General features: G+C 41.1%; 2 protein-coding genes across 3 annotated transcripts in view; one reads left to right on the forward strand and one right to left on the reverse strand.

Moving 5' to 3' along the window:
* The window catches only part of RPA2 (replication protein A2), a 16,278-nt gene continuing 1,037 nt past the window's right edge, over window positions 1–15,241 (forward strand). The window contains exons 1-8 of the mRNA XM_072750592.1: window positions 1–314; window positions 556–659; window positions 4,861–4,962; window positions 5,093–5,206; window positions 7,205–7,279; window positions 7,924–8,040; window positions 13,844–13,951; window positions 14,134–14,228. Coding sequence (XP_072606693.1) covers window positions 305–314; window positions 556–659; window positions 4,861–4,962; window positions 5,093–5,206; window positions 7,205–7,279; window positions 7,924–8,040; window positions 13,844–13,951; window positions 14,134–14,228 — 725 coding nt within the window. The 5' untranslated portion in view covers window positions 1–304. The remainder of the gene's footprint in view (window positions 315–555; window positions 660–4,860; window positions 4,963–5,092; window positions 5,207–7,204; window positions 7,280–7,923; window positions 8,041–13,843; window positions 13,952–14,133; window positions 14,229–15,241) is intronic.
* THEMIS2 (thymocyte selection associated family member 2) overlaps window positions 13,395–15,241 on the reverse strand; it is a 24,527-nt gene continuing 22,680 nt past the window's right edge. Inside the window, exons 6-7 of one of the 2 annotated variants that reach the window (XR_012000091.1) lie at window positions 14,536–14,874; window positions 13,395–14,334 (exon numbers count right to left, since the gene is read on the reverse strand). Coding sequence is in view for 1 of the 2 variants with exons in the window: in XM_072750589.1 (XP_072606690.1) it covers window positions 14,732–14,874 (143 nt within the window). In the remaining variant the exon portion in view is untranslated. Of the gene's footprint in view, window positions 14,335–14,535; window positions 14,875–15,241 lie in introns of those variants that run through there. The other variant, XM_072750589.1, reaches the window with a different exon arrangement.

The raw sequence follows: 15,241 nt of genomic DNA on the forward strand, positions 1-15,241 counted from the left end.
TCCTTGCTTCCGCTTGCGCAACTTGTTTTGCCCTTAGTAAAAATGGCCGTAGAGGTTTCCGGCCCCATCGGCAACAGAGTGCGCGTTTTCTTAAGACAGGAAAAAGCGACGAGTTCGTGAGCATTGATTGGCTGAAGCCAGAAGCGTTCTGGACGCTGATTGGCTCCGTCGTTCGCGGGAAGGAGTTTGTGGCACCAGCGGGAAGTGCGCTTAGCACTGCGGCCGCAACAGGGTTCTGAGGAGTCAGGCGAGGCCACCTGACGGGAGCGTCGCGGACCTCTTTCCTGAGGGAATAGTGACCAAGATGTGGTTCGGTAAGCATGAGAGTCGCAAGGAGGATAGAGCGAGAGGGCGGGGATCGGAGAGAGGCGCGCGGCGGTGGGAGTGGAGGAGACACAGGGTGGCGAAGGGGCGGGGGGCCGGGGCACGGCGGTGGGACAGGTTAGCGCGGTGCTGGGGGTGCTTGGCCGTGGGGGGAGTCTGAGGGGGCCTGGGGGTTGTCGAGAGAGAGGCTCGGGAAGCAGCGCGGGCACTAATACTGCCGTTTCAAACCAGGCGGATCTGAGAGCTACAGCAACTCCTTTGGCGGAGCCGGCGGCTACACGCAGTCCCCGGGGGGCTTTGGATCGCCGACACCTTCGCAGGCTGAAAAGAAATCAGTAGGTTGAAAGAGTATTTCGTTTTCTTTCTTTCTGTCTTGAAGCTCCTAACACCCCTGGGAGAAACTTGATGCGGCGAAAGATTTCAAACCTGAACTGGTTGGATAATTAGCAATTATTGCCTTACCGAATCTTAGAATTACGTGTTGGAAGTTTTTTTGTTTTTGTTTTTGTTTTTTAAAAAAAAGAACTTTCTCCTACATTCACTTCCCCTGTTGAATCGGCTTTATTTTGGAATTTGCCAATGTAGCTAATGAATCAGTCTTGTGGAAAAACTGGACTTGTATTAGCCTACTTTGCATTCTTCATGTATTCGGTTTTTTTTTTTTTTTTTAAAGCAGAGCGATAGAAGTATTAAGCAGAAACACAGAGAAAGCTCTCAGAAGTGAGAGGGGTCCCGACAGGGTGCCCTAATTTTTTTTTTAATTAAATGTAATGAAGTGATAAAAAGCTGTGGAAAGAGCATGTTCTTGGATAGATCTGTGTGCTACCATCGCTCCAACACTACTTACAGGGTTTTATTGGACAGATTTCTTAACATTGGGAATCAGATGGGATTGCTACTAAATGGGATTAATAATACATACCTTACAGGTTGTTGTGAGACTTAATATTCTAGTTTATGGTATATATAAAGTGCCTGCCCTGTAGTCACTTTGAATAAATGGTCCCAGATTTCTTTTTTCTTTTTTTTTTTTAAGTTTTTATTTAAGGAATTTCTACACCCAACGTGGGACTCAAACTCAGTGATAGAGGAGATTGAGAGATTGAGTCACATGCTTTTCTGACTGAGCCAGCCAGGTACCCCTGATCCCACATATTTTTGTTAAAAAGAACACAAGTGTTGGACCCAGAATACATAGTGTCCAGAATCCCCTTCTCACTGGCAGTATCTTTAGTGGCACAACTTGAACCTTGTGACCCTTGGTATTTCTCATCTGATACTGGTACTAGTACTACTTAAATCACAGGGTGGTTCTGAGAATTAATAAATAAGGTAATGTATGGGGAAGCAATCTGTAAAAAGATGTCCATATTCTTGTTATTTACCCTTTCAGAAATGAGTTTACATTTCACAACTACTGTTGATTTCATCCTTTAAATGCAAGGTTGATTTGGCTACTCTGTTAGGTGTCCTTCAGATGTGGTGTTAAGATTCAGTATTAGCAGGTTCTATGGTTTTTATACAGATTGAAAAGCTTTTACCTAAACCGTTAATTCAGGAGTGTGTGTTGGTGGGAAAGAATTCATCAATAATTCCCATACATTTGGACATTGCTTTATATTTTTCATACAATTTCATATAATCATTCCATAAGGTATTGTTTACTTCCTTATACAAGAGAGACTCTGGGAGACAAAGGGACTGCCTAAGCTTCTATAGCTAGTAAGTAAGTGGGACTAGATAGTACACACGGGACACAAATCCAAAATCTGGTGAGCAGCTTCTCTATTGCAGTTTTCTTTTTCCCAGGAAGACCAGAGGGGACTCTCGTACTCTTTGCCTTCCCTAAGGTTGTGAAGGAGAAAGCAAAAATTAGACCATTGGTTTTCATCTTTTCTAAGCTGGACTGTTTTCTTCATTCTAGTTGATAGAATTTTTCTCTCAGATCCCTAACTTGGATTGTGTATTAAGACAGCTTTTCAGAGAGTGATGATGGTTATAAGCTGGAAACTCAAACCAAGATCTTTTTGTTTTTAAATCTAGTGCCTTTTCCACAGTAAATTAGATAAACACCCTATCTAAAAGGTTTCCTATCTACTGTAAACCTGTTACATTTTATTGAACCATGTGAAATTTTCAGTACTGACCACTTTTTACCCATAAAAATGGTGTTTTCATACAGTGCTGTCAGAGTAACCTGTGATTCATAGCTAGAAAATAATTTTTAAGTTAAATATTCTTATCCTGGCACACTCTCTGTGAATCTCTTGGAACAAACCAGGGACTCCTTGCAATCATAATAGGTGCTTGTTAAAAAACAAGTATCTGTGATTTGAGATAAATTTGAAGGTATAGGTAACACCTCAGGCATTACCCATATGTAATTTTTTTTTAACTGAGGAATGATAATGTTTGTTGAATACATAATACACGTAGAAATCAGCATTAGTATTTTTATATACATTGTATGTTTTGTTTAGAATTTGAAAGGTTGATGTCCACTTGACAGAAGAGGTGGTGGCATGTCCAGGGCTATGGAGCTGGGATTGAACACAGGTCCATAGGACTGTGTGGCACCAAAGCCCATGTTCTTGTTCCTGTTCCCAGTAGTGGTTCTTAGTTTTCTTATGCTGAAAATACAATGAAAATCTCATCTGTGATAGGTGGAAACGGAATATATAGTAGTGAGAGCTAAAACATGACCTCAGCAAATTTTCAGTCTATAAATACCAATATCACATGTAACTTCACTTATAAAATTCCATAAGGTAAAATTGAAAAGCATTTATTGATTCTTTCACATCCTTATTAAAAGTTATTGCAGATATAAACAGTGAGGAACACTGACAGAATAATTGCTAACATTTTTTGAGTTCTTATGATGTGCCAGTTATTATTTGAAGTACTACACCATATACTTAATTTTCATCATTTTATCATTCCTACTTTTACAGATAAGAAAACTAAGATCCAAATGAGTTGAAAAACATGACCATGAGCACACTGCTCCTGAGTGATAGAGCCATTATCTTAACCCTCAAGCCTTTTGTGATTTGTGCTGGTAATTGGCAGGGCTTACGTTATACCATCCTGGCAATGCTCATCATTCAAAATTATGCTTCAGCAGAAGGAAATGTTGCTAGTATCATGGACCTTCAGGACAAAGCTGTAACTGCTAAATCCCTGAGTGCCAAGATTCCATTATGTTCTTTCTTACATGTAGAATAGTTATCAAGTTCTTGGTTTTTGACAGGAAGAACTCTAATCTTTAATCCACCATGCATTGTCTTCCTTGTAGTTATTTCCTAAATGAGTTTATGAGTGCATATATACCCTTAGCCTGTAATGCCTATCCCTTACTGTTTTTTCACTGTCAGTGTTTTCATACTTCAAGGTAGAGCATGAATGCTACTTCTTGAAAGTGCAGATACGTTTTTCGGGGTCCCATGTAGTGCATCTAATTCTATAGTATATCGATACCAGGTTTGTTGTACCTCCATTAGGTAGGAGTGTGTTGAGGGCAAATCATATTACTTTTTTTATCTTTGTGCCGTGACACAAGCCCTGGCCAGTGGCAGTGGCAGGTGACAATAAGAGTTTATACTGTTGTTAGGCTGCCTGTTTTTTTTTTTTTTTTTTTTTTAAGGCTGCTTTTGAATTGGATTTCAGTGTCCTCATTAGACATTCTTTTGCTCAACACATTGTGTCCTTTCCCTTTAAGATGTCCAGTGTGGCCAAGCCTTTATCCCATTTTCCCCAGACTCCCATCCAATCTTGAGAGCATCTGTCCTTAAGAGAAAGCTATACATCTAACTTTTGTTATATTTTATTACAAGATTTAGAGCAACTCTGAAACTCTGTCTCTGCTAGCCATTTCTCAAACCCTTTCCAAATACCACCTAATGTAATTAGTAGTAGCCAGTTCCAGCTTGCCTTCATCCTAAAACTGAAGTTTGTTTTATTCCAGGGGTGCCTGGGTAGCTCAGAGATGGTTAAGCATCTGCCTTCAGCTCAGGTCATGATCTTGGCGTCCTGGGATGGAGGCCCGTATGGGGCTCCCTGCTCAATGGGGAGTCTGCTTCTCCCTTTGCCCCTCCCCCTGCTCGTGCTCACATGCTCTCTCTCTGTGTATCTGTCTCTCAAATGAATAGATTTTAAAAATCTTTAAAAAAAATTTTTTTTTCCAAAAGCAGGTCAGGTCATCCTTCCTTATGTTGTCCCCACTCTGGCTTGTTTGTTCTAGTGAATCCATAGTGCCAAAAAATTTAACCACTGATAAGGAGCTTTGGAGTCAGGCACACCTAGTTTGAATTCAAAAATGTGGTATGTGTTAGCTATATGACCTTGGTTTCCATCTCTATGAAGCAAGGGTGATGACGTTCATTCTGAAGATTCAGTGTTACGTATGTAGAGTGCTGTGCTTGCTTCAGCAGCACATATACTAAAATTGTATGTAAAGTGCTTGGTACATGAAAGGTGTTAATGGGTGGTAATATTATTTTCTTAATTGAATTTATACATATTTTTTATTTTCAGAGAGCCCGAGCCCAACACATTGTACCCTGTACCATATCTCAGCTGCTTTCTGCTACTCTAGTTGATGAAATGTTCAAAATTGGGAATGTTGAGATTTCACAGGTAAGTAAAATAGGTCATGGAAGAGATACTTCATCATATGAAAAATGAAATAAAAGTTACTTATTTAAAAATACATAAATGTTGTTTTAGTTTCCAAGAAAACGAAACTTTTTTTTCCCTTCTGATCTAGGTCACTATTGTGGGTATAATCAGACATGCAGAGAAGGCCCCAACCAACATTGTATACAAAATAGATGACATGACAGCTGCACCCATGGATGTTCGCCAATGGGTTGACACAGACGTAAGCAGTTATTTTTGAATTAGAGTGGGCTTACTTTGGGACTCTGGAGATGGGGAACTTTTTTAGTCTTTTTAATTTCTTAGTATAAAAATAATTTATAAGCAAGGCATCAAAGGCAGAAACCCTAAAATGAAAAGTTACTACATTTGATTTCATAGAAGTTTAAAATGTTCCAAACCCTACTATACTAAAAGCAAAGTTAAAAGGCAAGTGACAGAGACAGTAGAATACAAACTGTGAAAACAGGATTTTTTGTTGTTTTGATTTGTTAGAGAAGGAAGGAGTAGTAGGACAGAGGCAGAGGGAGAGGATCTGAAGCAGTCTCCACATAGGGTTTGTTCTCACAACCCAGCTATCATGACTTGAGGCTAAGTCAAGAATCAGACATTTAACCACTGAACCACCCAGGTGGCCCACCATTTTTAATTTATTAATTTAGCATAGAAAAAAAAGAATGACAGTGTCCACTTCTGGTAAGAGTGGTAGGTAGCACAGTGCCTCTACCACTTAGTAGGTACTTACTAAATATTTGATGAATGATTTGTCATTGTTTAGGGAAATGGATACCATTCAACCTTGATGGTTTGAGTATAAACTGATAAAACCTACCTCAAAAATTAGCTAGTGAGGGGATCCCTGGGTGGCGCAGCGGTTTGGCGCCTGCCTTTGGCCCAGGGCGCGATCCTGGAGACCCGGGATTGAGTCCCACATCAGGCTCCCGGTGCATGGAGCCTGCTTCTCCCTCTGCCTGTGTCTCTGCCTCTCTCTCTCTCTCTGTGACTATCATAAATAAATAAAAAAATTTATAAAAAAAAAAAAAATTAGCTAGTGAGGGCAGCCCAGGTGGCTCAGCGGTTTAGTGCCGCCTTCGGCACAGGGCATGATCCTGGAGACCCAGGATCGAGTCCCACATCGGGCTCCCTTCATGGAGCCTGCTTCTCCCTCTGCCTGTGTGTCTGTCTGTCTCTCTCTCTCATGAATAAATAAATAAAATCTTTAAAAAAAATTAACTGGTGATCAAAATCATCCATCATAAAAATGTTGATCTAGCACTCCACTGCTAGAAGTTTACATTAAGGAAATAATTAAAGATGTATGCTGAGATTCAGTTGTAAGAATGTTGATCATAGCATTGTTTATTATAATAAAAAATTAAACAATTTCAGGGGCACCTGGGTAGCTCAGTTGGTTAAGTGTCAGACTCTTGGTTTAGGCTCAAGTCATGATCTCAGGGTTGTGAGATTGAGCCCCCAAATTGGACTCTGCACTCAGCAGGGAGTTGGCTTCCCTCTCCCTCTCCCCCTTCCTCACTGGCGTGTGCCCTCCTCCCCCCAGATCCTTTTTTATTTATTTGAGAGAGGGAGAGAGTGTGCACAAGCAGGAGGGAGAGGGAGGATCCTGGGATCATGACCTGAGCCAAACGCAGACGCTTAATGAGCCACTCAATGTGCCCCTTCTAATCTTTAAAAAAAAATTTTTTCCCCTGGGGCTTCAGCTCAAGTCATGATCCCAGGGTCCTGGGACTGAGTTCGCATCAGGCTCCCTGCTCAGCAGGGAATCTGCTTCTCCCTCCACCCCTTCCCTACCACTATGCTGACTCTCCCAAATAAATAAATAGTCTTTAAAAAAATAAAAAATAATTTTCAAGGTGCACGCAATAGAGCACTATTAAACCATGGTATATTTATGATACATAGCTGGTGATAGAGAAATGTGTATACTGTCACAAAGTGTTTTTTGATGATATACATAACATAGGAATTTGGAACTGGAAGTTGTCTATAGAAGCCTTTTTATTCTAATGTCTGATTTTTTAAAAAGGTAAATTCTAAAAGGCAGGCAAACTACTTAGTGCCACATGAGGATCCTTTCGTGCTCTTACTATATAATGCTGTCTTTCCATATATAATTTAGCAGATTTTTTTTTAATTGAGCATTTTTAAAATTTCACTGGCATCCCTAAAACCTTAATATGATGGGTTTGAATTTATTTTTTAGGATGCCAGCAGTGAAAACACAGTGGTTCCTCCAGAGACGTATGTGAAAGTGGCTGGCCATCTGCGATCTTTTCAGGTAAAGTCAGAAGAAATAATAATTAAAATATATTTACATGAAGCAATTTCTGTAATCATTCCTGAGTTTAGGATACTTAAGATTGAACCAAGTCTTTATGTTAAATGGGAGTTAGATTGAAATTACTTCGTTATTCTCTTCAAAGAGAAATAATGGGTTTTTAGCTTAATATAAAACTAACAGAGGGATGCCTGGCTGAGTCAGAAGAGCATGCAGCTCTTGATCTCCAGGTTGAGTTCTAACCACATATTGGGTATAGAGATTACTTATAAAAATAAAATCTTAAAAAAAACAACTACTACTACTAATGGAATGGTAGAAAAAGAACAGGATCCCTGCCTATAATTGCCGTCTGTGGCATCCACTAGGGGTAAAAGGGAAGACACTGGATTTGGAGTTCAGGAGACTATACTCTGCTTGGTTGTATAACCTTGGGCAAGTTATTGAACTCTGAGCTGGTTTTTTTTTTTTTTGGTCCCATTAATGACTATATTAGGGTTAACCTTGAGTTAAAAAATTTAAGTACATAACACATTTTTTCTATATTGACAAAATATAACCAAGACAAGTGCCACAGTGTTTTAACCTGAGGTTGATTTTAATGTGCTTGTCCTTTATTCCCATTTTTCTCATTATTTTAATAGAACAAAAAAAGCCTTGTAGCCTTTAAGATCATGCCTCTGGAGGATATGAATGAGTTTACCACACATATTCTGGAAGTTGTCAATGCACATATGATCCTGAGCAAATCTAACAGCCAGGTGAGCAACTTTACTCTCAGAATTTTTCCTCCTCTCTGGAAGAACATAGACATCCACTGTGCTCTGGCTTTGATTGGGGGGGGGGGCTTTGATTTTCTTAACGTTTTGAAGGTTGAGCCAGAAGAGAGGCCTCACTCAGTCTGCAGAACATTTTCTTCATGAACTTTGCCATGTTATTTTATTCCAAAGGAAGCACTCATGTTTTTTTCAGAATTACAAGTTCCTCTGACCCCACTGACTTGGAAGGCTGAATCTTTAAGTGTAGACACATAATTATATAGGCTGAGCACTTGGCTCCAGGATTTTTTTTTAATTTTTTTTTTTTTTAATTTTTATTTATTTACGATAGTCACAGAGAGAGAGAGAGAGAGAGAGAGAGGCAGAGACACAGGCAGAGGGAGAAGCAGGCTCCATGCACCGGGAGCCCTATGTGGGATTCGATCCCCGGTCTCCGGGATCGCGCCCTGGGCCAAAGGCAGGCGCCAAACCATTGCGCCACCCAGGGATCCCTGGCTCCAGGATTATATTCAGAGAAAAATCCCAAGTAGGATGGCATTTTACTGCTTTTCTTCTAACCCGTTGGCTAAAACAATGCACCATTATTTTCTCCCTGAAGTTATCTTTCTTGCTTCACATTGAAATTTCTCAGCATTATTTTCTGCTGTGTGAATTCCATTTGGCCAGTCTGTCTGTGACCACAGAGGGTTTGTTTATTCTTGTATTAGAATGTCTTTTAAAAAAAAAAAATAGAATGTCTTTAGATTGGGGCGCCTGGGTGGCTCAGTTGGTAGAGCATGTGACTTGATCTCAGGATTGTGAGTTCGAGCCCCATATTGGTTGTGGAGCCTACTTTTTAAAAAAAAAATGTCCTTTGATTATTCTGGTCTCAGGTTGGAAGTTTATTGGTTACAGCGTAGGAGAGGCTGGAGAACTCAGGAGCCACTAAGGATGCTATTGCATCCTATTCTGTACCAAACAATTTGGTAAGCACTGGGGATACAGAGAGAAATTCCTTCCTTCCTTTGAGAGATATTTATTGAGCCTGGTATGTACCAATTATTATTCTAGGCCTTTGGCAGGTCTTAACTAAGGAGTGACATGGTCTTGAGTTTTTAAAAAATTCACTTAGGCTGGGCTGATGTATGGAGTATAGATTATGAGGCACTAGAAATAGCAAGATAATTAATAGAGGATTGATAGCAACAGCTGAGATAAAAGGTGGTTGGATTTTGACATATTTTGAAGGTAGAGCTGACAAGACTTCTTGGTCTTGTCATACAGGATACAGGATATAAAGAGGGAGGGTTCAAAAATGACTTCTATGTTCAAGGCTTGAGCAACTAAATGAAGTCAGCACATTTGAAGGGTAAAATCCAGAGTTCTTTTGGACTTAGCAAGTATGAGGTGTCAGATATCCAAGTGGAGAACAGAATGGATGGTTGAATGTGTAGAAGTGGGTTCCAATGGAGAGGTTAGGGCTAGAGATTGAACTCTGGGAGTTAAAGCCTTGGATGAGATGAGATAGCTGGGGAGGTAAGAGGTCAGAGAGACCTAAACTCTGGGACACACTAACCTTTAGAAGTCTGGAGTAGAACAGAAGCCACTAGAAGTTAAAAAAGTTGCCAACTGGCAGGAAGAAACCAGGAAATATGATTCTGTAGGATATGCTTTAAAAAGTATTTTAGAAGGCAACCTGGGTGGCTCAGCGGTTTAAGTGCCTGCCTTCGGCCCAGGGCACGATCCTGGAGTCCCGGGATCGAGTCCCACGTCGGGCTGCCTGCATGGAGCCTGCTTCTCCCTCTGCCTGTGTCTCTGTCTCTCTTTCTCTCTCTATCTGAATAAATAAATAAAATCTTAAAACAAACAAACAAACAAATAAATACATAGTATTTTAGGAAGGAGGGGATGGTGATCAACTGTAGAATGCTGCCTTGAAGTCAGGAAAGGTGATGAGAGAAGTCTGCTATTGGATTTGGAAACCTGGATCTTCAAAAGGGAGGCTTTGATAGAGGATAGAGAAAGTGGGTTAAAAAGAATGGAATTGCATAGAAGGTTTAGGGTATTTATTACCATACTTAATGACATATGTGTATGTATCACATATTTCATAAAAATGATTTCAAAGTGAGAATGTGTGGTTAGGGAGTGGAAACTGGGAATATCAACAGTTATATTGAGGAATAAACAAAACACCCTGGGGCACTTGGGTGGTTCAGTCAGTTAGGTGTCCGCCTTTGGACCCAGTCATGATCTCAGCATCCTGGGATTGGGCCCATGTAAGGCTCTCTACTTGGCTATGGCTAAGAGTCCACTTATCCCTCTCATTCTCCCTCTGTGCTCTCTCTCAAATAAATAAAAATCTTCAAAGCAAAACACCCCTTTCCTGCAAAGAGTTTGTATTTGAGCTTTGGAGATTCAGATCACTTAATCATAAATGCAGGATAAGTGGCAAGCATAGGGTGCTTTGAAACCTTGACATCAAGAAAGACCCCTTGAGGGATCCCTGGGTGGCTCAGTGGTTGAGCGCCTCCCTTCAGCCCAGGGCATGATCCTGAAGTCCCAGGATCAAGTCCCACATCAGGCATCAGGCTCCCTGCATGGAGCCTGCTTCTCCTTCTGTCTGTGTCTCTCTACCCCTCTCTGTGTCTCTCATGAATAAATCTTAAAAAAAAAAAAAAAAAAGACCCTTGGAGGAGGTGATGCCTAAACCAAGTCCTAAAGGATACATGAGGTGGGGTTACCAGGACATGAGCCACTTTAAGCAGTGTCGGGATAAGAAACAGCATTCAGTTCAGTATTATTGGATCATAAAATGTGAGGCTTCTGTCTAACCAGCAGGCAGTGTGAAGGCATCTAGCTTGAAAACAGGGGACCATGACTGGTGTTTTATTTATTCCAAACAGTAGGCATTTAATGAACATATATTGAATGAATGCGTCTCCTGACTAGATGGGATTTCTCCTAATGAGCTTCCACAGTGTTCTTATATCTGGTATAGGTACTTAACACATATAATGTTGTATCATCCTATTCATTCAGTTCAGTGGATAAAGCATGGAACTCGTACTGCACCAGACCAGACACAGTGTGAAGGTGAAGAGGCTGGTGGCAGGAAGTGCCAGGCTAACAGTGTAATGACTGCTGTGAGAGGGAATGGGCCAAATGCTGGGGGAGCTGAGAAGGAAGAACACGGCTGACTTGGTTTGGGGCTTGTCAGAGAGCTCTACAAAGGCAGTGGCAATTAAGTTGGGCTTTGAAGGATGAGAGAAGTCAGTGTTTCCCAGGCAGATGAGAGGAAGGGCATTCCAGACAGGGAACAACATGTTCGAATCAGAGGCATGTTTATAGTTGGCAAGAAGTCCAGGTGCCACTGGGGAGTGAAGTGTGTCAAAAAAGGAACTGTCTGAGGGATGCCTGGGTGGCTCAGTGGTTGAGTGTCTGCCTTTGGTTCACGTCATGATCCCAGGGTCCTGGGATCGAGTCCTGCATCGGGGTTCCCACAGGGAGCCTGCTGTTCCCTCTGCCTGTGTGTCTACCTCTCTGTGTCTCTCATGAATAAATAAATAAAATCTTAAAAAAAAAAAAAAGAAGAAGAACAGTCAAATAGAGATTTTGACATCTAGTTGTGGTAGGTCTCGAATGTGTAGGTTTCTATTATTTTCACAGGCAGGGGGAGCCACCTGAAAGCTTTCCAGCAGAGGAGGGATGTGATCTGAAGCTGAACAGCAAAGGAGGTAGCAAAGGAGGGTTGACCCGAGTCAGAGAGATTAGTGGCTGAGAGGCCACTGGGAGGCCAGGATAAGGAGGGTGGACTTGACCTACGCTGGAGCTTGTGTGATAGGCTGTGGTGACAGATTGTGGGAGGTAAGTGAAGACTCCCAGACAACTGGAGTCTGTGGGATGGGGTTAGCTTTACTCACTGAGGTGGAATGGAGCAGGGCAAGCAGATTTGGGGACGGTCATAATCTTACTTCAGAGTGTGTGAGAGGGCTAGGTGGATGTATCCAGTCAATAGCTGGGAACAAGAATTTGGCCTAGGAGGAGCTCTGGGATGGAATCCTGGGGGAGCTGTCAGCCTTTTGGGAGAGAGGGAGAGAGAAAAGCTGGTAAGAGATACTGAGAAGGTACAGTTTGAGAGGTTAAGTGGAGAACCAGAAGAACATGCCTTCAAGAAGCCTATGAAGGGATGGGTACATTCCGAGAGGAGTATGGTCAGTGTGTCTTTCTGAGACTGTTGGGTATGTTGGCTGAAAAGTCATTGGCTGAACACCAATAAAAAATAAATTTATAAAAAAAAAAAAAGAAAGAAAATTGAACTAGGAATTCCAAACATAAAAAAAAGAAAAGTCATTGGGGGGGCAGCCCCGGTGGCGTAGCAGTTTAGCGCCGCCTGCAGTCCGGGGTGTGATCCTGGGGACCCGGGTCAGGCTCCCTGCATGGAGCCTGCTTCTCCCTCTACTTGTATCTCTGCCTCTTCTCTCTCTCTGTGTCTCTATGAATAAATAAATAAGTAAAAAATCTTAAAAAAAAAAAAAAAGAAAAGAAAAGTCATTGGTGACTTCGTAAGAGGTTGCAGAGGTATATTCAGTAGTGAGCGTCCAAATAGTAGTGGGCTGGAGAGTCATTAAGGAGAAGTGAAATGGAAACAGTGATTATAGTCTGCTGTTCTTAAAAATTTGGTGATAAAAAAAGAATAACAGTGATGGGAACCATCTTTTTTTCCTCTCTCTGTCATGCTTCATGCCTAGGTGACAGTAAATGCTTGAGAGGGCAGTGAGTGAAATGGGTGAATACAGGGGATCCCTGGGTGGCTCAGCGGTTTAGCGCCTGCCTTTGGCCCAGGGCGTGATCCTGGAGTCCCGGGATCGAGTCCCACATCGGGCTCCCTGCATGGAACCTGCTTCTTCCTCCTGTGTCTCTTCCTCTCTCTCTCTCTTCCTCTCTATGTCTATCATAAATGAATGAATGAATGAATGAATGAATGAATGAATCTTTGAAAAAAAAGAAATGGGTGAATACAGCTTGGTGAGCACCCAGTAATGTATAGAATTATTGAATCCCTATGTTATACACCTGAAACTAATATAACCTTGTGTGTCAACTATACTTCAATAATAAATATTTTTTATTAAATAATTATTTATTGGGATCCCTGGGTGGCGCAGCGGTTTGGCGCCTGCCTTTGGCCCAGGGCGCGATCCTGGAGACCCGGGATCGAATCCCACATCGGGCTCCCGGTGCATGGAGCCTGCTTCTCCCTCTGCCTGTGTCTCTGCCTCTCTCTCTCTCTCTCTCTCTCTCTCTCTCTCTGTGACTATAATACATAAATAAAAATTTTAAAAAAATAATAATTATTTATTTGTTTTTAAAGATTTTATTTATTTTTTCATGAGAGAGAGAGAGGCAGAGACACAGGCAGAGGGAGAAGGTAAAAACAAGCCATAAATAAATAAGTGCACGTTTGAATAATAAAGTACCAAGGATAAATAAAGACTATTATAGCAAATCTCCAGGTAATTTTCTTCTCGATGCTAGTTTTCCTCTGGTTCCCCTCAGCAAAAATAAGGAGCTAAGAGGTACCTTTCTCTCTGTTTGATATTCTGTGCTTCAAAGAGTCACTTTATCTTCCCTTGAAATACTTGTTAATGATGATAGTCATTCTTTCCAGTGTAAGCAATTGTTATTGGGAGAATGGCCTAAATTATTTTTGTGATCTGCTTAATTAACAGGCTATCTAACAATAACAAGGACTGTGTTTAAATTGGTAAATTTTCTAATACTGTGAACTTCTTTCTTAATTCAGCCCCCAGCAGGGAGAGCACCTATCAGCAATCCAGGAATGGGTGAAACAGGGAACTTTGGTGGGAATAGCTTCATCCCAGCAAATGGCCTCACTGTGGCCCAAAACCAGGTAAACACTGTGTGGCTCCAGAAATTCAAGACACAGGCAGTCTTAAATTTGTTACTTTCCCTAATGAGTCTCTAAGGTTAAGGACCTGAACCATTTCTTTCTTATAAAGGGACTCAGGTTTACATAAAGAAGTTGATTCAGAGTAGTTGCTAAAATCTTTCTCATTTGAATTGAATCTTCAGGTGCTGAATTTGATTAAGGCTTGTCCAAGACCTGAAGGATTAAACTTTCAGGATCTCAAGAACCAGCTTCAACATATGTCTGTGTCCTCAATTAAGTGAGTATTTGGTTTCTATCAACTGGACCTCTAGAATTGTACCCATTTCAACTCACCAGGGTTTCCTGATAATGAGAAGTGAATTAAAAATAAAAATAAGGGATCCCTGGGTGGCGCAGCGGTTTAGCGCCTGCCTTTGGCCCAGGGCGCGATCCTGGAGACCCGGGATCGAGTCCCACATCGGGCTCCCGGTGCATGGAGCCTGCTTCTCCCTCTGCCTGTGTCTCTGCCTCTCTCTCTCTCTCTGTGACTATCATAAATAATAATTAAAAAAAAAAATAAATAAAAATAAAAATAAAAATAAAACTGTCAGCTGCAGTCTCACTGACAGAAAGGAAGTTGTTCAGTCATGGAAGCATAAAAAAAGAACTCACAATGATGGTGCTTCCCGTCACATCACTTATTAACTTGTTCATTCAACAAACAGTGATTCCCATTATGGGCAAGGGATATAATTTTGTCAAAGTTGACCAGATAAAATTTGACCTGGAGGAGTGAGATCTTTAGCTCCTGGTCCTCACATGTATAGTCCCATTGGTGTTACTGTTTCCACTGTGGAGATGTGCATTTGACTGTCTGAACCTGAAACCATAGAGCGTCCTTCCAAAATCTTCTGTTTCCATGTTAGACAAGCAGCTTCCTGATCCTGATGAAAGAATCAAACAGAGTATTTTGGTGCATGTGATAGTTACTTGTTAGTGTAAATCACTTGATATTCTAGGTTTACACAGAAAAGAAAGGCTTGGGTCTAATTTCATTTCCTGTTTTATAAAATGAAGATATTAATTCATATCTCAGAGTTCCAGCGATGATGAGGCACAGAAACACTGTCATGTAGTAGTTGCTCTGTAAATTATTGCTGTTATTAAATAGACAGTTAATACTATTAATATTATTAAACATGTTACCGATACTGATCCTGAGAGCCTTAAAGGGTTTGAAGGTGTTCTATTGTTTCTGGAAAAGGCCTTTCCTTTATGTCCTTCAGCTTTACTTCCCAGAGGGTTGGTGGG

The sequence above is a fragment of the Vulpes vulpes genome, chromosome 2 (assembly GCF_048418805.1).
Source record: "Vulpes vulpes isolate BD-2025 chromosome 2, VulVul3, whole genome shotgun sequence".
NCBI classification, from domain to species: Eukaryota; Metazoa; Chordata; class Mammalia; order Carnivora; family Canidae; genus Vulpes; species Vulpes vulpes.